The following is a 25,209-nucleotide window of genomic DNA, read 5'->3' on the forward strand; positions in this document are numbered from 1 at the left end:
ATTTACTTTGGATAAAATACATTATTTTGATCCTGTAATATTTAGTTTACCATTAAGTTTCATACACTCTGTTGCTATAAATGGATAAGAGTCAAACTGCTTCCAAGTAGACACTTTCAGTAAGACACAAACTTTTTCATGTCAGCTTTCTGTGTGTACAGTCACCTCCCTCAAAATCGATTTTTGTTGTAATAACATAAGCAGTTTATGGCAATGATGGAAAGCATTTGAGAGCATCTACCTTTGAAGTCTTACAGATCTTACCCCGAATTTGGTACAGCATCTTCATTTTTGCCTTTATACCTGATAGCTTAACGAAGTGAAGTTACAATATACTGACAGTGACTTTATGTCTCTTTAGATACTTAAAAAAGGTGATTTTTTTATTTTTTTATTTAAACTTTTTACATCTGTAGTTTATGAGTATTTTCATATTCGGTATTTTTAGTTACAACCTAAATAACTGTCTTTCGTTTATTTATTGTATGTTCCTGTTTTTTAATTGAAGTAATTATAGAAGTTTTGCTTTGTTTCTAGATTATATTTCTGGCTACCAAATTGCTTGCTTTAGTTACCTACTTTCTGTTTGTTCTGTCTCTATGTATACATAATATTACTGCAATTTGATTTACAGTTAATGGAGTAAGGCATCGTAGAGACCATATTTATGGAAAAATGTATTTCCTTACTTGGCAGGTAGATAAAGAAAATGCTGTGATAATTTTGTGTAATGAAAATAATCTTGTGACTTATTTCATCTTTATACTTTTAATTTAAAATTAGAAAATATTCTGATGCCATTTTTCACCTGCAAATGTTGAGTTTCATGGTAGCACCTGCAGACTCAGACTGCAAATTAAGAAATGAATAACTACAGAAAGTTAAGAGAAGTCTAAGAATTAACTTTTACAACTTTAATCTATATTTGCTCTGGCTATATTATAGAAAAATATAGGGCAAAGGGAGTGGGGAGGAAAAAACTGTTAAAGAGGAAAATAAAAATCTTCAGATGAAAGAAGTGATTGACTGCAGTGATATCTGACCATTGTCTAATCAGTGATTAGAAAATTATACATTATACTGCTACCGCTCAATTATTTTATTTCTCCCATTAGTAGGAATGAAATAGCTTCCCAGCTACCTAGAACCTTTCAGTCCATTATATCTCTTTTCAGCAAAACAAGATTTTCAGCTCTTCTGGAACAGAGTTAGGGTCCCTGGAGCTGACAGTCTGTCCAACTGAGTTATCCACATGGATGCAACTTACAAAGTTCAGATATATGGTCACCTTCTCTGAATATAGATTACCTTCACATTATTTCTATGGTAAATAACTGTAATTTGTTTAATAGCCAGCCATAGCTTCCCCACATTGCCAGTAGCAACAAGCACCTTGATGCAGATTTAGATTTAAGTCACCTAATAGCTTTATTGTGATTTTCTAAGTAAAACTTTACAGAAAATACCTACCTGTTTTATACATAAACAAGGCAGGCTAGTACTGCTGCCATACAGAAAGTTTCTCTATGAGCTTTTGTATTCATAACATTTTGAAACTTCCGTATTAGCTCTGTATCTCTCACAGACACTTTGACTGCAGAAGAATTTATTTCATTCCTTTTTCTAAACACTCACATGGTGACTTTCATATCAGGACATAATTTTGGTTGTAGCTCTTGCTGACATGTAACTGTAAAAAATATGTGTTAGTAACTCCTTCAATTACATTTAATCAAAAGTACAGCAAAAAAGAAAAAAGCAAACAAACAAAAAACTAAAGATGTTATAAAGAAGATATTTTAAAATGAAAGAAATACAATTTCAGTAATATTCCCTGGCTATATTATAGGAAAATATGGGGCAAAGGGAGGGGGGAGGAAAAAACTGTTAAGGAGGAAAAAAAAGCATTCAGATAAAAGAAGTGATTGACTGCAGTGATATCTGACCATTGTCTAATCAGTGATTAGAAAATTATACGTTATACTACTTACACTGATTATACTGGGAACTTAATTTACATATTTAAATGTTTTATTGTCCAGGTCACCAAAATGACCTGCAACTATTGACACTCCCTGGGATATTGACTCATATGACGAAAACAGCAATCATTCACTCCACATGTCCCTTGGGTCTGAACATTTTAAAGCAATAGGTGCTTAAAAGCAGTACTGTTTGAGTTCCTTCCCTCTTTGAACCAGTGCAAAATGATCTAATCAGTGTTGTAAAAATTCAGGTCATGTAAACATATTACCATCAAACCCTGCATTTAATCTTCAGTCGTTCTGAGGTGATATAGAAAGTCAAGTTGTGTTGTTTCTGCTTTCCATTTCTATTTCAAATACTAAATTTCTACCGAATTTTTCCTCTCCAAAAGGAAAAATTCTGAAGGACAAGTTAAATAGGCAACACAGTGTAACTGTAGGGCACTGTTCAATGTTGAATATTTCTAACCTTACTAAACAGAAGCCAAGTATGCTATAAATACAAATCTATATAATATTCATCATTTGGCATGCTCTCAACCCCATGAACAGGCTTGCGTAGCACACTGCTGTTACTCTAGTGTATTAGCCTGAAGCATAGGGAGAAATTTTCAGAAATTGGCTCTTTGACTTCTGTTTGGTTTGGCTCACCTTTGCATGTTTAGTTAGATCTTTACTATACAAAGTAGTTAAATGTTATAACAAAATTATTTTAAAAAATAATTTAAAAAATGTGAAATCATACTGACTGAACTGAACATCAAGATGAATAGTAAAAAACTGACACACAACATTAAAAAATTTAGATTGATTAAAATCCAGAGAAAAGAGCTTGGCTTCATTAGGCTTAGAACATCAAAGTGAAAAAATAAAGCCACTTACTGTTGAAGAATTTTAATTAAATATTTGTAAAAAATTCTGTAAATTATTTTCATGTAAGCTGATATATATATTTAGAGAAGTTTCTTTTAAAAGTAGTTTTATGTATAATTTACAACAGCAATTAGAAGAAATAAAAATGTAGGATGATTTTTGCAGTTCAGTATGCTTATTTTTTTAATTTTCTTTTGAAGGCCAAATGGAGAACTCTAGGAAAAAGTTTTTGAGGAGATCTTTTATAAGAGAAGTTACAATGGGGTATGAAATTTCATAGGGGCTTTTTCCCTGCAAACAGAGTTTGCATGAAAAACACAAAGAAGTGCTTGAGAAAAGAACAACAACAAAAAAAAGGGAGCTGAACCTGCTATTATCAGAGTAATGCCAGTTGTTAAGCAAACTAATAGAATAGAAAAATATAAATGACTTGGGGGAAAGTAAATGATATTTATATAGAAAAAATGTCACATATGAGAAAAGGAGGAAGAACTTAGGGACATGCAAATGGTATTATACTGCTGAAGCCACAGGTCAGAAAGGTCAAGGCAGTTTTTGCCTTGGAAATGGGGATTCCAGACAAGTCTGGTTGGAAGAAGGTGGTGAGAGTTTAAGTTTGACAGATCTGGAGATTTGGAAATATTATCCCAGTGGAAACGAGGATGTTTGGATATATCGTGGCTAGGCCAAAACAAAGGGTCAAAGCTGAAATTATTGTAGGATGTCATAAAAAAATGAAAGTGGTATCCATATGACTTAAAAAAAATGAAATAATGCTCATTTAAATCTCATCTGCTTGTAAGGAGTTATCACAAATAATGGCAGAAGTACAGCTGATAAAATGAGGTAAGAATGCTACTTAATGACTCCTTCAATAAAAGCCTGCTGTTTAAAACCATTTAAAAATATTTTTAAAATAATGGATAAGAAAGAACAGGGCTAAGGAATTATCTCAGAAGGAGATGTAAGGTAAAACTGAGAGAAGAAAGCAAGATTTCATTGAGACAGCAAGTTGAAATATGAGAGGAGAGGATGCTGAGTGTGAAAGAATTTTTAGAATCAGGGATTTGTTTCTGGCCTCAAAATATGTCAGAGCTCAAGGAGAATGAAAATAAGATTTGGCCAGGAGGAGGTCATTTGAAGCACTGCTTGATGTAAGAGCAAATTAAAAAATACTGAGAATCTTTGAAGTTTAGTACTAGCAAATTGTAAAAATTTTAAGGACAAAACTGATAACTAACTATTCTAAATGGTTGTGGTTTTCAGTTGTGACATAACTGATTTTATAGTGAGTAACAATTGTGATCGTGTAAGTGTTCTTTAGAAAAATCTGTAAAGATAAGCTTTCCAAAAAAAAAATCAACCACAAAGAAATTATTTTGTTGGAAAGAACATATTCTTCCAAAGAAAAATTACCTTGAGGAAAAGCTACTTTAAATATGTTTTTTAATTTATAAGGGAGTAGAGAGAAACATGTCATGAATTTTCAGTGAAATGATAATTTAATATTTAGGTTTTGTTTGTTTGTTTTTAGTACAGATTAAAAAGAAACAAGAGCTATTTGGTTAACCATATTCTTTTAGAGGTACTCTTTTGCAAGAAAAGAAGTCCAGGGCCCTTAATTGGTTTGAACAGTTATTGGTCATTTAACATTATCTTTAATAGAATAATGGTCTTTCAGACATATTCATCACAAAAGGGAAATGAACAGGTAAGACTTCCCTTTGCAATTGTAAAATATGACTTTTTTTAGAAAATGTGGTGTTCTAAGTTTGATGAGTTGCAAGCCTTATTTAAAAAATGTATTAAGAAGGAGATGGACTTGGTGCCTCTCCTCTTGATAAAATAGCGATTGTTTCTTCTGCGTTTAATACAGCAACAAATGACTATTAGGAAGTCAGCTGGATCAGATTCAGTGGTTAAAAATAGAGATAGCTCTGCTAATCAACTGCTAGAGGATTGCATCAAGAAAAGAGAGAAGATTCATTTGCTGTAGTAGAGAGTAATTATTAAAATATGTGAAAGGACAACACTAGCTAAGTATCAGGTAGAAGTGTGTTGATTTCAGAATTGCTTTTCCACATATAAATACGCTTATATGAAAAAAGCTATTTAATGTACTGAGCTATAATAGATTCTCAAGAATTTGATGACACATGAGGCATCTGTTTTATTCTGTTTTATTTGCCCTTCTAGATGAAGAGGGAAGGTGCACATTGTTAAATGTGTCCAGTGACGTGATGCTGAAATACTTGCATCCAATTTCTGCAATGTATATATGTACAGCATATATATGTGCAGGCATCTCTGCCAGTGCTGCTGACAATTTTTGATACTTATTTTTCAATCTGCTCTTTTTATGCCTGATAAGTTGTCTAAGGGGGGAAAAATAACAAAGAAAAGTGGAACAGAGTTCAGACAAGACTAATAAATTTGCACTGAAATGGAAGGAAAATTAGGATTCTAGTTGTCAGGGTATTCAGGAGAGTTCAGTCTTTAGTAAGATTGAATGCTGTGCATAGGTGATATACCAGATATATATATTCCTTTTCATCACTCTACTTCTCCTACTCTGGGAATCAGGACCCATAGGGAAGAAGGTGGCATTATCTTGACATTGCTCCTCTCTCACTTTCTCCAAATAAAGAAAGATTAGGCCAAATGTTAAAATACTCCAATATCTACATTTCTGTAAAAGCAAAAATTAAATCCTGTCTACTTTCAGTTAAACTACTGCATGGAAGAAAGTCATGTCATATTTTCTTACAGTTTTTAAGAATTTTATCATGCACATTTCAAATCACCCATAATTGAGGTTTCCAGTGGACTAGACAGGTATCCCTTGTAGGCCACAGACAGATAGAGAGCTGTGAGGAGCAGTTCACTCTGTCTTAAAATAGATGTCTAAATCATGGAAATGGCCTGTCCCTGAAAGTACCTTTCAGAGCTGTCTATAAACAGAACCTAACTGACCAGCAGAAACCATGAACCAAACCTTCTGACAACTCAAGGCGAGTGAGAAAATTCCTTTCTTGGTGAACCTCATTATATCTCAGTGAATAATTCATGAGAAGAAACATACTCTGAATTTGTGCTCATAGAATGTTGTCTTACAAGTTACAACATTTTTAAAACACGTTACTGCTTTAATCATAATTCTGAGTTTAAGAATTTTATATTAAAAATGAAGCAAATCTCTGTGTTCTGAGTGCTTGTATAAAATGCATGAAGTTAATCTTTTTGTTGTTCTTCACTCAGCAGCTAGATTAAGTCTGTGGAGCTTTCCAAATCTGTAAGAATAGACAATAAATGTGATTAGAGAATTTTATACAGATTTCAGTGGATATTTTGGATTAGTGTTTCAGTGGAAACAAAAAATGACCAGGAGGTGTAGTTCCTCTTCAAGAAAACTTTAATGACATAGTGAGTTATTTAGCTTAACTTCCTCACATTTTTCTGAAAGATGTTGTCCCTGGAGATGTTTAAGAAAAGGGCAGGTGTAGCACTTAGGAACATGGCTTAGTGGGCAATATTGGAGACTGCTGAATGATTGGAATACGTGATCTTAGAGGTCTTTTTCAACTTAAATGATTCTATGACTTTATGTCATTCAATCAAAAAGAGTGCTATCCACATCTGTCTCATTCAGGTCATTATACAGTACCTGTGGATTATAGATTATAGTGAAAAGTTGGGAAAACCACTCTCCTCTCTTTTAGAAAACTGTGCAGATGGAAATACCACAGCTTAAATTTGCTTTCCAGAAGACTTTTTGATTGTATAAATTGAATTCTTCACAGCTTGCGACAAGATGAAAGCATTATGGGAACAAATTCACTTTAGAAAATATGTAGTAGGGGAATACAGTTTTGCTGTTAGTGGTAGATTTTTTTGTTCCGCACAAGATAAATTATCTTTAGAAGTGCCTTCATAATAAAAGATTTGCTACCATGCTTAAAACTTAGGTGCATATGTAAATTTTCAAGTTGTATATATATTTTTTGTCTTCTTGAAATCCTGGTATATTTTGTATTCTTGAAATGAACTATTGTCTTCTTGAAATGGTGGTATCCCTTAGTGCCTCTCAGATGTATCTCCTTAAGTATTTGAATGATAGTAGTAAAAATATCCCATTCTTCTGAACAGGAGTGAAATTAATCCTACAAAATATTATTTGTTTACTATTCTTACTAGCAGTAACTTTGTCCAAGATCAGCACAAATTATGAAATTTTTGTAGAGGGAATACAGTTCTTACCATAGTCTCTGACCATGAAGAGTAGTCCCTGCATAATTTACCAAAAGAAAAAAAAAAAAAGAAAAAAGAAAAAAAGTCTTTACCATTTCTTTTTATCCAAAAAGATTGACATACTCGACTTGGAAAACATAGCTACTGGAGCTACTGGTTAACTCAGCTCTGACTTAAGTTTAAGCAACATATGCTTATTTTTTAAGCAGCTGTTTGGCTAAGACACTGTAATCCAAGTTTGTTTCTAGCAAATAGTTGCTAATGAGCTATGAACCCTTGAAAAACAGAAGGTATGATGGAAACATCAATAGATTTTACCTCTAAAAGCATAATTATCTCTATAATTATTGCAGTATGTCCATTTAAAGCTGACATGGCTGTATTTTTATAATGCAAACTATGTTTTTATAGTTATATAGAGTTGAATATCTGTTCATGTGTGTATGTCTTATTTAAATAGAAGAAAAAAAAAAAAAAAAAGCCTAATATATTAGGGAGCCTTAGTTCAGCTCAAGTCCAAAGTCTTCTTGTGGTCTAGTATTTAATTATAGCCTACTGACTGTTTTCCATTATTAATCCAATGTTTGCAGTTAGCTTCCAGCCTTAAAATTTGACCTAACCATAGCCCATAGCCATAGCTGATAGCATTGGTTCATGAACTCACAATATTTTCCTAGAAAGTAAAATCAGAAAAAATATTTTTTCTCTTCCTAAAAATGATACCAATTTTATTTTTTTTTAATCTCTAGCAAATGAAGCTTTACACATGTACTTAGATTAACAGCGTTAAGCTCCTTTGTTCTGCTACTGAACCTAACTGATCCACTATAATCAGTTAGTAATGAAATTATTAATCTCCAAATACATCACAGAATGAATTAAATGAGAATTTAGCTAAAATAAAGGCAGAATGATGGAGGGAGTATTTTCACCCTAGCCGATCAGGAACCTGGCTTCTGCTTTGTTGGGCAGTGAGGGACTGTAAGCCCTCTCCTCAGTACAAGCCTCAACTGCTGTTCATGGCACAGCACAGGCAGCAACACCACACAGGTTCTAGTGAGTACTGCATCTGAGTATTCTTAGAAAACCAAGTGTTGCTGAACCACATATTTGATTTAACAAGACCAAATTCCAGGTTCCAAGTGCCTGGGGCAAGGTGGCTGGTAAGCTGCATGGCAGAAAAGGATTTGGGAGTGTTGGTTGATACCCAGTTGACCATAAGCCAGCAGTGTGCCCAGGTGGCCAAGAACACCCATGGCCTCCTGGCTTGTATCAGAAATAGTGTTGTCAGCAGGAGCAGGGAGGTGTACTCAGCTCTGGTGAGGTTGCACCTCAAATACTGTGTTCAATTTGGGGCTCTTTGTAGAATCATAGAATAATAGGATGGCCTGGGTTGTAAAAGACCTCAAAGATCATCTAGTTTCAGCCCTCATCCTATGGGCAGGGTTACCAACCTAGGCTGCCCAGAGCCACATCCAGGTCTTCACTGCATGAGGCTCTTCACTATAAGAAAGACATGGAGGCCCTGGAACATGTCCAGAGAAGGACATCTAAGCTGGTGAGAGGTTTGGAGAATAAGCCCTATGAGGAGCAGCTGAGAGAACTGAGATTATTTAGTCTATAGAAATGAAGGCTCAGGGGAGATCTTATTGCTCTCTACAGCTGTATGAAAGGAGGTTGAGGCGAGATGGGAGTCAATCTCCTGTTTCATGTAATTAGCAATAGACTTGAGGGAATGGCCTCAAGTTTCACCAGGGGAGATTCAGGTTGGACACTTGGAGAAACTCCTGGGTGCCCAGAGAAGTGGTGAAGTCACCATTCCAAAGATGTTTAAGAAACAGATGTGGTGCTTAGAGACATGATTAGTGGGCATGGCAGTGATGGGTTGACGGTTGGGCTAGATTATCTTAGTGACCTTTTCCAGCCCTAATGATTCTGTGAGTCTATGAAAAGGTATTATAGCAGAGTGCAATGAGCCTCATTTCTGGTCTTTGCAGTTTGTGGAGTTTTAACTGCTTGAGTGTGGTAAGCCCTGGGAGAATACGTAGTAACTTTATTTACTCTGTAATCACTGAGCAAATAAGCTGTATTTATTCATAAATCAGGTTTGATCTAGGCAGCTAAGTGTAAGAGAATATAGGAGGGAAAAGTTACTGACTATATTTTTTCTATGCCCTTGGGTTTGTCTTTTTCACAGAGTCACAGAATGTTTAAGATTGAAAGGGAACTCTGGAGGTCATCTGGTCCAACCACCTGCTCAACAAGCATGGACACCCAGAGTGGGGCCACCTAGAGCACATCCAGTTGTTTTGTTTTGTTTTGTTTCATTCTTAAGGGTACCCAGTTGTAAATATTACCATATTTTTCAGTTATTTTTAATAGACAATGAGATATATAGTTCCTTCCTCTTCAACATGTTAGCCGCTTCTGGAAGGAATATGCTGTTCCCTAGAAATGAACAGCATAGTTTAATCTTCTGGCATTCTGTCAACACCCTACAAAAGAGTATTTCTGAAATCATTTGTTACATTGAGCACTAACAGTTCTGAAGTGTCAAAAGTTTCCTTTTCTAATTCTCTGGCTAATTCTTATAAGTGAAAGATGTCTTTTCTGAACCAACGCTTGCATTACTCCTTCTCAAACCCACCCAAGTACAGGTAATATAAGAACATCTTGCTCATCTTTTCTGTCCTTCAATCTTGTACTGCCATTCAGAATATAAGAGGATAACCTAGTGCTGTGAATGAACTAGGATGAACTGCACAACTCACAGTTTAGCAAAACTAATTAGTATAGTCTTATCTTGTGAAGAATTGTTTTGCTGTTGTGAAATGAATGCTCTTAGATACTAGAAAGGTTACTTTCAGGTCTCAGTACCTCTTTGCATACTGAAAGTTATTTCATTTAGATATGAGGAAAAGAAAGGAAGAATAGAAAGTATGTCCAAGTCTAGCTGCAAGAGTAGTTGAACAAAACTCAGTGTGGCACTGAGTGAAAGAGTTTAGTTCCAGGTTTTAAAGGAACTACAATTATCCCATCTGAAGTAGTAGTATGAGGAAACCAAGGCTGCACGTCAAGAAGCAAAGGTGTGTCATTAGCCGACTTTACTTGGCTGATGTGCATTCCAAACAACATATTTAGAAGCCCAGTCACAGTTTACATGTTGAGATTTTATTTTAGTTTTCCAGGATTCTTTTTTTCCTGATACACTGACAGTGTCCCTAAGTCTCCTCAGGCAATGTGTATATATTAGATATGCCAGAATTTTTCACAAGCAGGAAAATGGTATTAGTTGTTGCAGGTTTAAGTTTAACTACAGTGCTAAACTCAAGTTTTATCAAACTACAGGGGGTTTTCATTTTGTCTTAATAAGGAGAATTGTCTGTTTCTTCAAATTGTATACAAAAATGACAGTAATAATAACCTGGCACCTGCAGCATTCTTTCAGTGCCTTGATGTCTAAATGCTTGTTAAGCTGCTAATTTACAAACAAAGAAGCCTAAACTCAGAGTGTTTAAGAAAGATTCTCAAGACAAAAATGTTCCCAAACACAGAACAAAACAATTCAGCCTGTACCTCTTTCCCTAAGCCATGTTTTTTTCAGCCTATGTTAATTTTCAATTTTGTGTAATTTAACACTGGTTTTAAATTACTAATTTCAGTATGAGAATTAAGAAGCAAGCATCCTCAAAGTGACTTGAATCCTACACACATTTTATTATCAATGTCTTAATTATTTCTGTATCTTTTCTTCTATAGAGAGCCTGACTATACAGTCAAAATATTAGTCACCAGATAAACGCAGATAATAAAGACTGTTGCTTTTACTGTTAGAGTATGTAGCAGGACTGAACAGCTTCAACTTTTGGTATTCTCTTTATCTGACAATACTTTTTCCTTATTTTCATTATGCAGTGAATGCTTGTATTAATTGTGATGGCATTCTAACAAGAGCTCAGTCCAGTTGTTTTTTTTTTCTCTTTTTTTATCTGTCACCCTAAAAAAGGATTCCAAGTAGGAAAAGAAATACTTTTTTTTTTTTTTAATGTTACAGAATTTTGTGTACAAATCCAATGCTACAAATGTCTGTTTGTCTAAAGTATATGCTTGTGTTAACGAACATTATATGTCCTACATGTACATCTCTAAAACTGCACATATGCTAATAAATAAGCAGTGTACGACAGTGAATACACTTACGCATTTCTCTTCTTTGAATTATTTTAATCTTGCATTTTGGATTTAATATCATAAAATGCAATAGCTCTTCCTTTAAAAATATTGTCTGGGAAAGAAAGAAGGCCTGCAGTGAGCACAGATGGATTTTTCCATCTGCTGAGAACTATCAGCCTTTACAATAAGGTAGATCTGACACTGCAATTTCTTGTATCTTTGAAAAGTTTCATTTACTTCTGCTGATGTCTTCTTACTTACTATTTTAAAAAAATAATAATAATTCATTACATCCGCAGTAATGCTATCCATTGCTATCAGACTGGAATGGCTATATATTTCTTTAATTCCTTTATTTCTCTCAGTTTCTCACAATTCGAAAAATTATGTTATTTGACCCCATAGCAAGGCCTTGGACCTAAAATAAATGATCCATCATCTTTCTCCTCTGTTTAAATCTTTGATATAATCACCATTTATATTAATGTTAACACAGGCCTTTTATATGAATGATAAGCTTTTGCTCATATTTTGCTGACTTTGTTCTAAAAGTTCTCGTGGAAACCTCTCTAGAAAATTTTCTCTCTTTCTCACTTTATTAAATGCTGAGTTCCTTGCAAATAACTTTTTTCACTAATGGACCTGAAAAGACACAAACACTCAAGGACCATGAGTTCTCCCTTCTGTTCCTAATTTGTTTTTCAGGAAATCCATGCTGAGAACAGGATCTGATTTGACTGATTGGAATACACTTGCAGTATGATAGTCTTCTTTTTGGTATATAGCCTTTAGTATATATTATGGCTTCTGTTCTGAAGTTGACAGACATTGGAGGACTGAAGTTTATTTCTACAAAACTAATGAAAGGAGCCAAAAACAAAATCATATTAGTTGTTTTTTAGTGTTTTATCTCCACTGATGATCAGATTTTTTTTGAACCTGAAACTGAACTGAACTGAAAAGCATGAGCTTAGATATATACAGCTACAGTTAGTTTATATAGTATAGTAATAATTAGTATATAAATATGCTGCAGTGTACTACTAGTCATATTTGTGTTAACTGTAAGTAGGAGGCAGCAGTGAGACACTTCTGACAAAAGTGCCACCTATTCCACGGTGCAGCAGAAGTTATCCCTGAATATTCCATTCCTCTATAGTACTGTGAAACCATTTAGTATACAGATCTCTTTATTTGTCTTGTGTTCTTTTGTTGATATGGGAATCATGTTGATATTTTTCAACAATAAACAACCAGACGAGCTTAAAAAAAAAAAGAAAGCTCCAAAATGACATATATGCTCTAATAGCCCAGCACCCCAATTTCATACCAATTTTGTTTTTCTTTCTGACCCACTCCTTCTGTTTAAAGAATAAAAAAATTTCACAATATAGTGCCAGATTTGAGTCCACTATCACAGACGTGTGATCTGCACAGTGGCAGACCCAACTGTTATTAAAGGTCCCGTGGCTGTATGACCCTTTGAGCTAAATTTATCACAGATGTTTTTTCCACCCTTTGAGGTTAACTTTTATGATTCTGCTGAACTCTTACAAAAGCTCCTATGTTAACCAGTAGATGGTATTTGAAAGATGGATGCCAAAAAAACATGAAGAACAGAGTGCTTAGCATGAAACCTTATTAACATTCCTTCTGCTGCTGTGGAGCACTTTATGTGCAGATGACTAGCACAAGCCTCCAGGGCAGTCAGGATCTTTCCTGTTGATATACAGTGTAGTTTGTAAATGCATTTTATTGTACTGCTAGAAAGTGCAAAGGTTCCAGAGAGCTTTACACACTTTACACACATTTTTGTTTGATGAATGGTTTGATATTTTAATGCAGGACCTGTTCATCATGTTTTCCTTCTATTTGTCAAGTCTATATACATTTTAAGAGTAAAATTTTTACTGCTTTCTTTCATTATTAATCAAGCTGCATTACTGTAAAAAGTAATACGCTTCAGAACTTCTAAACACTTTACAAAGGAATGGCTATTATGCATGTAACCACTTGTTGAGCAATAACTCTGCTCTTTCAATTAAAAAATATACATATAACATTGGATAGGAAATTCAGAGGAAATTCAAAATGTATAATTTGTCTGTTCACTGCTTAGTTCTCTGCATTTTCATTTTTTTCTCTTTTACCACTGAAATTGTCAAATTACAATAATATTATAATTACAAAACTCTCAAGCCTCTATGGTAAGTTTTTGGCTAGATATTAAAAATGCAAGCTTAGCCATTTGTCATGCATAACAATTAATGTACTTAGTATAACAGGAAAATATCTCCTTCTGCAGTACATGAGAGAGTTCTTCAACCAGGGTATTTTGTCCTTCACCAGTTACTAACAGTAGCTGTCTGTACGTGTGTTTGACTTTAACAGTCAAGAAGGAATTTTTTTTTTACTGAAGTTCCCCACAGTGTTTTGAATTTCTTTCAGGACAAAATGCTTTCTGGTTTGTGAAGTTAAACAACAGTACTTACACGGTATACAGTAGAGGCAAGGGTTAGCAGGAAAAGAAAGGGAAGAATTATACTTTTAGGTAAGACTTTGGGTTAACTTGGAATGAAAGATCTTTGTTCCTTTCTTTACCCCGCAGAGATTAATTTATCTAGCAAGTCTCTAAATGGAAATTCCCTGCAAGCTCACAAGCATTACTGTACCTTACATTCGTCTTTTCCTTTCATTCTTTGTCCATCAGCATTGTTCTTTTTTTTTTTTTTTAATGTGATTGACCTTTAAACCTGTTGTTATCAGCCTGCAAGAAAGAGATAGAGACTCTTTTCAGCTGCCTTGTTTCCCATGTGACCTACAGGGAGAATAGATTCAAAATAGACTAGTTCCTCCCAGGGCAATACAAGGCAGAAGAGAAAAGCACTGTCATTTCCGAACAGCACAGTGCTAGAGTAAATTCAGTGTGAAAAAGGAAGGAGTTGCAGCGTGTCAGAATTCTTCCTCTGGAGCTTGGATTATTACAGGAAAAGCATGTGAAGGATTTTTAAGGAGAGGATTTTAAAAAACACTTTGAAATGGAGTACTTGGAGCACTATAAGGACAACTGATGTTTGAATGCTAGCAAGACTGGAGGAATTTTTCCAAAATGAGCATTGTTATGAAGCCAAGATCCCGGTCTACCAGCTCCTTAAGGACTGTCGAGACAATGTGGTAACGTGTTTGGCTTTTTTTCTTTCAAGTTTTCTTTCCTAATATGGGGACACAGACCTGCCTGAGGAAATTCACAGGGTTTGATTTTGATCTGATAGGTTTTGCATAGTTATCAAAGTTGTTCAGCTATTTCACAGTTAATAGTAAGGAAAAAAAAAAAATATATGTAGTTTGTTTGTACAATACTGCGTGTGTAGTATTTTTTAATGAGAGGAGTTACGTGGGTTTTTCCCATTTAGCAATCAGGTTCAGACCTTGCACTTACAGACGCTTTCTAAAAATCTTCAGTAATCTTCAGCAGCAAAGTTATTACAGTCAGCTTGCAGTTCTGGAGGCTGGAAAGCAGAACTAAGCTATAGTTTGCATGAGCTATTTTGAGAACCTTACATGTCATTTTGCTGCATAAATAGACCGACTGGTAGAGATAAGTGTCCTGGGAGGAGACAGTGGCATGAGTGAGAAACTGTGCTGTGTTATGGCTCACGCATTTCCCTGCATAGAGGCTCGGTGGAGTAAAACAGATTGTAATAGTGATCTGTGTGTGTGATTTTCTTGCTATTTGTTTCAGTTACCAATTGTCTTTAAGTAGATTTTTCTTATGCTTTGTATAGCATAGGGCAGACGGGACAATTTTCTATGAGGTATGTCATGGTTTTATGATTTTTGGTTATAGGTATTCCACATCATATAAAATATATATAAAATAAATTCAAATTTTTTCTTTCAGTATCTCCCACATTTTTTTTTTCTTGATCTTTTTTTAATAAAACCATTGCCATTTTTGTAAACAAATAGCAGACTAATTGTTCATTACTTCTTATCTGATACAAAACAAAGTATTTTAAAATACAGCCTTTGTTTAGACATCTGTCCCATGTTTACTGTGGGATAGAACAGTAACTACATTCCTTTCTGAGGAAATATGTTAAGGTAATATATTTTAAAATTAGCTGTTAGAACATTATATTTCTGACAGTCCTGGAATTAAATAATTCCAGTACTGTTGTTAAAGCTGGTAACTTTTTCCAAGCTGCTTTTTTAACTGAGAACTGAAGCAACTGCAGGACTCCAGCTAAAGAATGCTCTCCCAGTTGTTCTCAGAAGCTGCTAAGGAAGAGTTCTGCTGAAGCAACTGCAATAAAAAGTGTTTCCTTATCTTTATTAAAATGTAGTAAAGTAATAATATGATGTCAGTGAACTGGATATGACTAAAGTGTTACACTGTGCCATCACATAAAAAATAGCGTCTGGAAGTGTCGCAATAAACTGTGTGTATCCAAGGTAGTGAGCTAAACTCTACGTACCATAATTATTACGTAAAGATAATGCAAATGAATCACTATCTTCCTGATTAACCTATCTTCCTTTCAATTATATCTTTTTTTGACTGCTGACTGCTCCTACTGAGTTGTGCAGGGAAAGAAAAACAAAATTCTTTCAAAAGGAAAAAGAGAAGTTTCTTCTGCTGTATGTGCAGGCCAGTATGACCACCAGGTACTGTCTAAAATAGCTGCCCGTGTCCTTTTTGCCAACGCCTTTAGCTAGCGCATTGATCTGGTGGGTGAGAATCCATTTTCTACTAACTGTGAATTGAGTGTCATTTCCTACCCTGCCATTTGGAAACATTACCTGAGGTCAGGATGTGTCTGACAGGGAGATCCTTGAATCTGTCTGGATGAGGTACATACTGTTCTCTGGCAGCGTGCGACTGAGCCACACAGGCTCTGCCTGCATGGAGGACTGGAGGAGGAGCAGGTGGGGAGGGAGGGAGGGAGCCCATAGCCCCTCCAGAGCCTCCTTGTGAGGAGCCAGCTGGTGGGCTGCGCAGGACTGGTCTCCAGCCACCTGCTGGAGTCAGCCTGGGGTATATGATCACCAGACCTGAGAGTCTATGAGTTTAGTTCTGTGGGTCGTGCCATTCCCAGTGTGTGATGGGACAGGATACCAATAAAATTGTAACAGTCTCACCATAATATAAAACTAAAGCAGTCAGTGAGATAAAGGCAGCTATGATTTTCTGGATTCTGGTGGATACTCAGGCTGGGAGGCAGGGAGGGCTGCAGCACATAATTCTCCTTATCTGTTAACACAGCAGGAGGAGCCGGGATAAGGAGAAATAGAAGACCACAAAAATAAATAAAAATCACAGTGGTTTCTTTGGAGCACAGGAATGAATCGAAGTGTTGTGCTATGAATATCCATCTTGGAATGGTTTGAGAGAAATGATCCTGGGATATTCGTACATGGCAGTTTCCCATTTGAATAATGTTCCCCTGAAGAACAGAATCCATGCTCCCAACATGCCTGTAAACCAGAGAGAGGATGGATGAAAGAGAATTCTCTATTCTCAATTCCCTGAAATCATATTGACCCTCCATCCAGAACAAGAACATTACCATATATGGTAAAAACATATACTTTTCTGTTAATATTTAAAAGCATCCAGAGGGTATCACCCACTGTTAGTGGGTGCACCAGCCTGCTCCAATGAGGCTGTGCTGATGTTCCACAGCAGGATCTGCAGACAAACCTGCATCTGGGACACCAGGGGAAACTTCACCAAGTATTGTAATGGCAGAAATAAATGTAGGCAGTTGCTTTTATGCAAAATAATGATGGAAGTGATTCATTTAAGAACGATTACTTAATAATTTAATATGGCTTTAATACCACTCATTGCTGACTTCAAGATGCAATTGGAAGTGCAGTTGTGAATGAGAACATTTCTGAATAACAATCTAGAACCAATAAGTGGCAGTACAGACTTCTCAGTGGCTGTTGTGCTCAGAAGTTGGATTTATCTTGCTGCTCCTGAGAAGAAATAACAACATAGTGTGGAAATTCACTCTAATTTAAAACCTTAGGAGAGAGTAGTAGATAAGAATTTAACAGTGTTTTCTTGACTATTTAACACTGCAGAGTGTAGGAGCAGTAGAATGACCATGTGTTGCACCAAAACACATATTTTACTTTCTAAGGTTTTTTTTTTATTATTTTTTGTTGTTTAGATTTCTTTGGTGATATTTTTTTAGTGCATAAATGTTCATTTGGAGGAACTGAAATATGGTTTTGAAAGCCTAGGAAAATCAAGCAAGTCAAGTAAGTAGCCAGGGGATCTGGACAGTAGCATATTGATCAGATATTAGAACTTCTCTACTTTTTCATTACATAGGTAATTAGTCAAAAGATCTAAAAAGTCTCAGTAAAATTGTCAGGTTTTACCACTGTTCTTTCTGCAGCATACCTGTTGCTTCTGGATTGGTAGTTATCTGTTTACTTTGTGGGTTAGCCTTTCTCTGTTCTTATTTTTTATAACATACGCCAATTCAAGCTTTCCTGGTTTTTGGATCTTACAGTTGCCTGATCTGCAAAGGGCACATACCAGCCTCCCTTCTGCCCTCAGAGCAGAGGCCTTGGTGATTCAGTTTGTGGTAATCTACAGAACATAATATATGTTCTTATTTAACCTGGTGGGTGGGTAGTACTGTTTGTTTCTGATATCAGGAAGTTTGGAAGACTGGGAATTGCTGAAGGTTGTTGGAGGAAGCTTCTCAGGCTATAATATGGAACAAAACATTTTGAATGAGCTTTTCCTCCTTGTACCTTTATATCAGAGATTCCAATAAGGGTTCTATCTAATGAAGACCAGAATATACTTGTGGCCTGACACCAGTGGACAGTGTTGTTTCTGGGGCAGAGGAACCACCATAGAATGATGAGATCCAGCAGTGCTGACCTGAGCTAGCCACAGTGGCTTCCCAGCCTAAACATGGCACAGAATTAGACCGTGCCATAGGCATATTCCAGTCTTTTGGTCTCCAAGCCTTGACGTGAGGAAGGGGTTATTCTATCATGCTGTTTACCCTCAAATAGTTCAAATCCGTGGTTATTGCTAGCTGCTCATTGCTAATATAGAGTTGATATTAGTCACAGAACTATAGAATTGCTCAGGTTGGAAAAGACCTTAAAGATCATCAAGTCCAACCATGACCTAATCATACTACCCCAACTCTAACAACCTTCTATTAACTCATGTTCCTGAGCACCACATCCAAACAGTTTTTAATCATGTTCCAGGATGATGACTCAACCACCTCCCTGGGGAGCCTATTCCAGTGCTTAACAACCCTTTCTGTAAAGAAGTTTTTCCTGATATCCAACCTAAACTTACCCTGGTGCAACTTGAGGCCATTTCCCCTCATCCTGTCACCAGTGAGAGGAGACCAGCCCCAGTCTTGCTGTAAGCTCGCTTCAGGTATTGGAAAAGAGCAATAAGATCTCCCCTCAGCCTCCTTTTCCCTAGACTAAACAGCCCCAGTTCCTTCAGTCTCTCCTCATAGGGCATACTTTCCAAGCCCTTCAGAAGCCTTGTTGCCCTTCTTTGGATCTGGATCTTTGGATCTAGCACCTCAATATCCTTTCTGTGTTGAGGTGCCCAAAACTGAACACAGTACTCGAGGTGAGGCCTCACCAGTGCCAAGTACAAGGACAGGATTACTTCCCTAGTCCTTCTTACCACACCATTCCTGATCCAAGCCAGGATGCCATTGGCCTTCTTGGCCACCTGGGCACACTGCTGGATCATATTCAGCTGACTGTCCATCAGTACACCAAGGTCCCTTTCCATGAGGCAGCTTTCCAGCCACACCTCCCCAAGCCTGTAGGGTTGCCTGGGGTTGTTGTGACCAAAATGCAGGACCCGACACTTGGCCCTACTGAAACTCATACAGTTTACCTTGGCTCATCAATCCAGTCTATCTAGATCCCCCTGTAGTGCCTTTCTCCCTTCAGGCAGATCAATACTCCCTCCCAACTTGGATGGCTTCCGTAATTGCTGACTTTCAGACTGGCAGTCCCAGTTTTGTGAAGATCAACAGCAAAAACAGGATATTCCTGAAGGAGTATTTGTGTACAGGGCAGAGAAGAGTATATAAATGTTATTGTGAATTATATTAACAGCCTGTGCACCATTAGGATGTTGAAGAGATCGGGCTTTTGTATTCCTGCACAAGATTAATGATTTTTTCTCTCCAGTGTTATGTTTGTTTGCAGGAGGTGGGTGTCTGTTGTAACTGGGGATATTGCCTGTTCCTTATTACCATAGCTTATGAAACCACTCTGGAAGAAAAGTGGATTGAGACCTCGCTAAATTCTCAATTACATTTTTAGTATCTAAAGAGGTTAAATATGGTCAATTTGGACAGCTAAAAGCAAGCTACTCGTGGGGATGCTATTGTATATATGCAAAATTGGAGGATTGATAAATGCTGAACAAAGCCTGTGAGCTAAAGATGACCTCTCCTGCAAGATTTTGACTTTGGTGCAATTCATGGCTGACTTAATTTTTTATAATAGACTTTCATAAGCAGTATGGGCCCCAAATCATGAAGTCAGAAGAAGTTTGTGGTGGTGTATAAGCTTTTATTTATTCTCCCACTGTCTGTTCTAATGAGGATACTGTTTGTCAGCATCATGCTATTTTCTATTTTGTGGTATGTTAAAATCATACCTTTATGAAATGAAATGGGAATTAATACTATTTTCTACAGTCAATAAAGGATGATGTTCGTGGTGATCAGATGTCACAGGGACTGATCAGTGTTCTCATAGCCTAATCTGTCTTCATCAACAGAGGGAACTTGAAAGCCTTCTCAACTTCTTCTGTTGCATTGGGATTATCATATATTAATCCTTGCCTATTTCTATGAGAGCCCGTGTATAGATCTGTTGCCTAAAGTTTTGACTAATCTCTTTTATGAAATTGCTGGTACAGTTTTCCTCCACAGCCTTCTAACTATATTGCAAGCTGAGTGAGAAAGTGCTTTTAAACTGTGCTCCCAACTGGCATCCTGTTAGTTTCAACAGATGTCTCTCAGTTCTGCCATTATGGCATTTGGTAAAAGACACTGCATTCACTTGATCCACCATCTTCATGATTTATGAAACTCAGTCATAATTTCCTCAGCATTTTCAAGTCAAAACTGCAGAGTTGCAGCCTTCTTAGTCTTTCCTAATAAGGCTGCTGCTCAATCCAAGCCATTTTAGCTGCCAATCTTTGTGTTTCTTCAAACACAACTATGTTCTTGCAATATGGAGACCAAACTGTACATACTACTCAAGGCTTGTGCATAGCTAGGTTTTATACAGTGACAAAATGAAGACTCCTTTTTTTATTAAGTACCCTTCTTATCATGCCCATTAGCCTTTTTGTCTGTCACTGCAAACTGAGTCAGTGGTTTTAGAATTGTATCTGTTTTTCTTTTCAAGACAGTTTCTTGGCATGATCTCATCTCTGCGTTTTTGTACAGCTGAAGTATTAGCCTTGCCAACATAACATCAAATTACTTTAACATGAATGTAATAAGAACTGCTGTCTTGAAATAATGTTTTTTAAACAAACAAAAGTATTGTAATCCACGCCAGACAGAACAAATGGCAGCTTGACTCTAGCAAAAAAAGGGCACATACTCACAGATGCAGTGTTTCAAGCCACATCAATCAATCCAGTAAAACATACATACTATTCTTTCCTTACTGCATCCAAACACATGATATAGTTCTCTGCCATTCGGTTTAGTGTCCAGCTATCCATGCTCAGTTTTCCTGGAGAGATGATCCTGATTTTAAAGCACAGTTTGTCCTCACATCTTTTCCTTCTCCACATACGTAGATTAACAGGTTGTGGACAAAACTCCATTCAGATTTAGCCAGAGCATGAGACCAGCAAGGATGAGGCACTTCATTTTCTCTCTCCAGCATTACAAAAAGAATTCTGCAGGCCTCATGGGTGTCCAAAAGTTTATTTACAGATCGTTCAGCTGAGGACAAAAGGTAGCCCAAGTGTTCAAATCTGGATCAATATTGAGGTATCACAAAAGAAGTACTCTCCCTTTTATTCCCCTTCATAACACCATGGCTGAACTAGTTGGCTGCAGTTTTTTTCTAAGATGAGGGGCACATTTCTTCCAACATACTTTCATGAGAAGCACAGTTTCAGTGTAAGACATAAACAGAATGGATTCAGCACACCGGAACACAGATGGCTGCTATGTCTACCATGGCAGACATGAGTTTACCTGAAGTTGCAGCCTCACACCCTCAGTGGTCAGAAATGCTTGCTCTCAAGGTATAGCTCATATAATTTATTTTAGACGTCTGTCTCAGAAGAAAATGTGCTCTTGATGCCACATATTTGATCAGTGAAACCTCTCCAGAATATAAGTAATACATATATATGGAATCTAACTTGTATATGAGCAATTTAATATGAAAATCTAAAGTGTTAAAAAAATCAATACTGTTTATAGTGTGTATGACAAGATGAAATGCATCACACTTCCATAATTTACAGTCTCTGTTTTAGTAGTTCGTATCGCTATAATCTCAAGTTAAGTTGTATCTAAATTAAATTGCATGTGTAAATTATATTTTCTTCTTCCCATCATAAATTTTGTTTTAGTTAGGCTTTTTTTCATTCATAAAAATCTATCTACTTTTATTATGTACTGCTTGGCATAGTTCCAGGACAAACCTAATTCATATAGTCATACAGTGAAATTCTCAGGCTTCACATTTAAAAATTCAAGGTCCATTGATGATAGGTAAGGTTATAAATTTGAATCCAAAGGTTCAAAAATGAAAAGGTGAGGAAGAGGTTGGTTATTTGTTTTTTTACAATCTCACAATTTGAAAGACAATCCTGTCATTCTTGAATACTTACTTTTTTGTTGAATACACAAAAGATAAGTAAAGAATCATTTCTTATTATATTCAGTTACTTAGGCTGCATACCAAAACCTTCCTGCATGCAGGAACCGAAAAAACGATATCCATGACCAAGTAAGGGATAATAATATCCTCCAGGTGAACCATACCGTTTAATCCCAGGCACCATTACCGCCAGCAAGTACAGAAGTCACATCCCCATTGCCAGTCTGCAAACAATTCTGTGCCTGTGGGCTTTGGACAGCCTTTCTGGTAGGTATAAAATATACCTGCAGTGGGACAGATACACCTAAACTGCTGGTGAGAAACAGATTTTCAGTCATGCTATAGTAGCAATTCAAATGAAAGATCTTGCACCTAGGTTGAGGTGCAACCCCCATTACCAATACTGTCTGGGGGGGATGATAGGATTGAGCACAGTTCCCCTGAAGAAGACCTGAGCATACTGGTGGATGGGAAGCTGGACATGAGCCATCAGTGTGCCCTCACAGCCCAAAAAGCTGCAGGGAGTTCTTTACAGAGAGAGTGGTGAGGAGCTGGAGCACACTGCCCAGAGAGGCTGTGGATGCCCCATTCCTGGAGGTGTTCAGGACCAGTTTGGATGGGGCCCTGGGCAGCCTGGTCCAGTACCAGATCTGAAAGATGGTGGCTCTGCCTGTGGAACGGGGTTGGAAATTGATGATCCTTGGTATCCCTTCCATCCATTCTGTGATTCTGTGAAAGCCAACCATATTGTGGGCTACATCAAAAGAAGTGTGGCCAGCCCCTCATAGAATCACATAACCATAGAATAATATGGGTTGGAAGGGACCTCAAGGACCATCAAGCACCAACCTCCCTGCCACAAGCAGAGCCACAAACCTCCACATTTAATACTAGACCATTAGACCATACTCTGCACTGGTGAGGCTTCACCTGGAATACTGCATCTTGATGTGGAGTCCTCAGTACAGGAGAGACGTGGACCTGTTGGAGCACATGCAGAGAAGGGCCACAAAAATGATTCAAGGCATGAAACACCTCTCCAACAAGGACAGGCTGAGAGAGCTGGGGCTGTTCAGCCTGGAGAAGGCTGTGAAGTGACATGAGAGTGGCCTTTCAATATCTGTAGGGAGCTGCAGGAAAGAAGGGAAGAGACTCTGTGGTGTTAGGACATGGGGAAATGGTTTCAAACTCAAAAAGGATAGATCTGGCATAGATATAAGGAAAAAATTTTTACAGTGAGGGTGGTGAGGCACTGGAACAGGTTATATGTGTATCAGAGATATGGTGGGTGCCCGTTCCCTGCAGACTTTCAAGTTGAGGCTGGATCAGGCCCTGGGCAACCTGATCTAGTTGTGGGTGTCCCTGTTCATTGCAGGGGAGTTGGACGAGATGACCTTTAAAGCTCCCTTCCAACTCTAAGGATTCTAAGGTTCTATAAAATAACTGTACATCTGGAGGACCATTCAGAAAATCTGGATTTCCATACCAACGCAGGTAGGTTCTCTGTGCTGTCCATACGGCTATCTCCCCAGTGGCTCGCTAGAGAACCTCACTCCCACACTTGCACATCTGTGAAAATCCATACTGTAAATCTTCCCCACATAATTTATAAATAAAATGTTTTTCAAGTTTCTCCAAGTTGCACTGGCAACTTTTTATGGAACAAAAAACATCTTTTTGTTTTGTTTATTTCTTCTTACTCTTGATTCATATGTGTATTTACTTCTCATGTTTTGTATAAAGATAAGGCTTTTATCTGTTGAGGTTTCATGTAGATAGGAAAAAGGAAGTACAGAGGAAGGACGCCTGATAGACTCAAATGCCATTTCCCATATACAATATAGATCACATCCAATTCATTATTCTGAGTTTGTTATGTCTGAAATTGCATTAAAAAAATGTTGGCAGATGTAGACCTGGCTACAGAAAGAAAAATGATGAATTAAATATGAGCATTTAAAAGTCAAAAGGCCTCCATTTGCTGTAAAAGTATAAGACAACTGTCTAAGCTACCTCTGACATATTAGGTAATGATAAAATTGAGCATATTCATTTTTGAAAATTTACAGTGAATGAAAATTCAAAGAAGCAAAAGAACAACACTAGTGTCAGTGTATCTGCTTGTGATATATCAGCAGACATTTTTCAGTAGTACCTGCCCCTTAAGTCTCTTTTTGTTGGTGTTCTAATGTACTTCTTTGCTTACCTAACAGAAACCTACACCCTAAGAAGGTCTGTAATGGACAGAGTGAAAAACAACAAGCATTCTGTCAGACTGAAAATGGAATTAAACCTGTAAAGGATCATTTCTTGTGCTGGAGAACCAAGATGCATTTTCCATCTACTTCCACTGTAATACAGGGTTGCTTGTAAGCATGTCCAGTGATGTGAAAGCAATTAAAAATGTACAAAGGACTGCTCCAGTTGAACACGCTTTTGTAAAATGCAGCTTCAAAGCAGTTTGTAGCTAAGCAGTTAGTCTGAGAGGAGCATTTAGCAGATGTTGCTAATGCTTCAAATGAGTTTCAAATTTTCTTCATGTCCCCTTCAGTTTTAAAATGGTGTGAATTCTGAAATTGAAGTATCCCACAATGATATAATTTCTTACTTTTCTTATTAGCTCTTAACCACCTGGAAGTCAAACCATTTGTGCAATATACTCTGCTATCTCAAATAGGCTGTACTCTGGCAATTCCTGCCTTCTTGTTTATTTGGGAACAAATCTTGGTTTAAATGGAAGAAACTCTATACTATACCTTCGGCTTATTTACAGCATCAGGCAATTGGGCTATTGGGTTTGGATTTCTTTTGCTTCCTGGCCTACAGTCTGGCTCTTGTTCCATTTTTTTCTAAATTCCTTTGGATTTATTTGCCATCTAATATCCACTGTTTCACAACTCATTTTATTAGTGAGTCTGAAAAAGTTGCTCTAGAAGCAATGATCCTTTTCCCGTAAAATGTGACTGAGAAGAGGAATTGTGTGCGTGTCAAGAAGTACTGTGATTTAATGCTTTTCAGTCTGGAAAACAGTGGTGTTTCCCTGACT

At 36.9% G+C, this 25,209-nt stretch overlaps 1 protein-coding gene across 4 annotated transcripts in view; it reads left to right on the plus strand.

Moving 5' to 3' along the window:
• PDE4D (phosphodiesterase 4D) overlaps positions 1–25,209 on the plus strand; it is a 390,407-nt gene that overhangs the window by 224,068 nt on the left and 141,130 nt on the right. The window contains exon 1 of one of the 4 annotated variants that reach the window (XM_090132457.1): positions 14,008–14,453. The exons of the other annotated variants lie outside the window; for them this stretch is intronic. Coding sequence (XP_089988583.1) covers positions 14,389–14,453 — 65 coding nt within the window. The 5' untranslated portion in view covers positions 14,008–14,388. Of the gene's footprint in view, positions 1–14,007; positions 14,454–25,209 lie in introns of those variants that run through there. 4 annotated transcript variants of the gene reach the window in all.

This window comes from Phasianus colchicus, chromosome Z (assembly GCF_987193195.1).
Source record: "Phasianus colchicus chromosome Z, bPhaCol1.hap1.1, whole genome shotgun sequence".
NCBI classification, from domain to species: Eukaryota; Metazoa; Chordata; class Aves; order Galliformes; family Phasianidae; genus Phasianus; species Phasianus colchicus.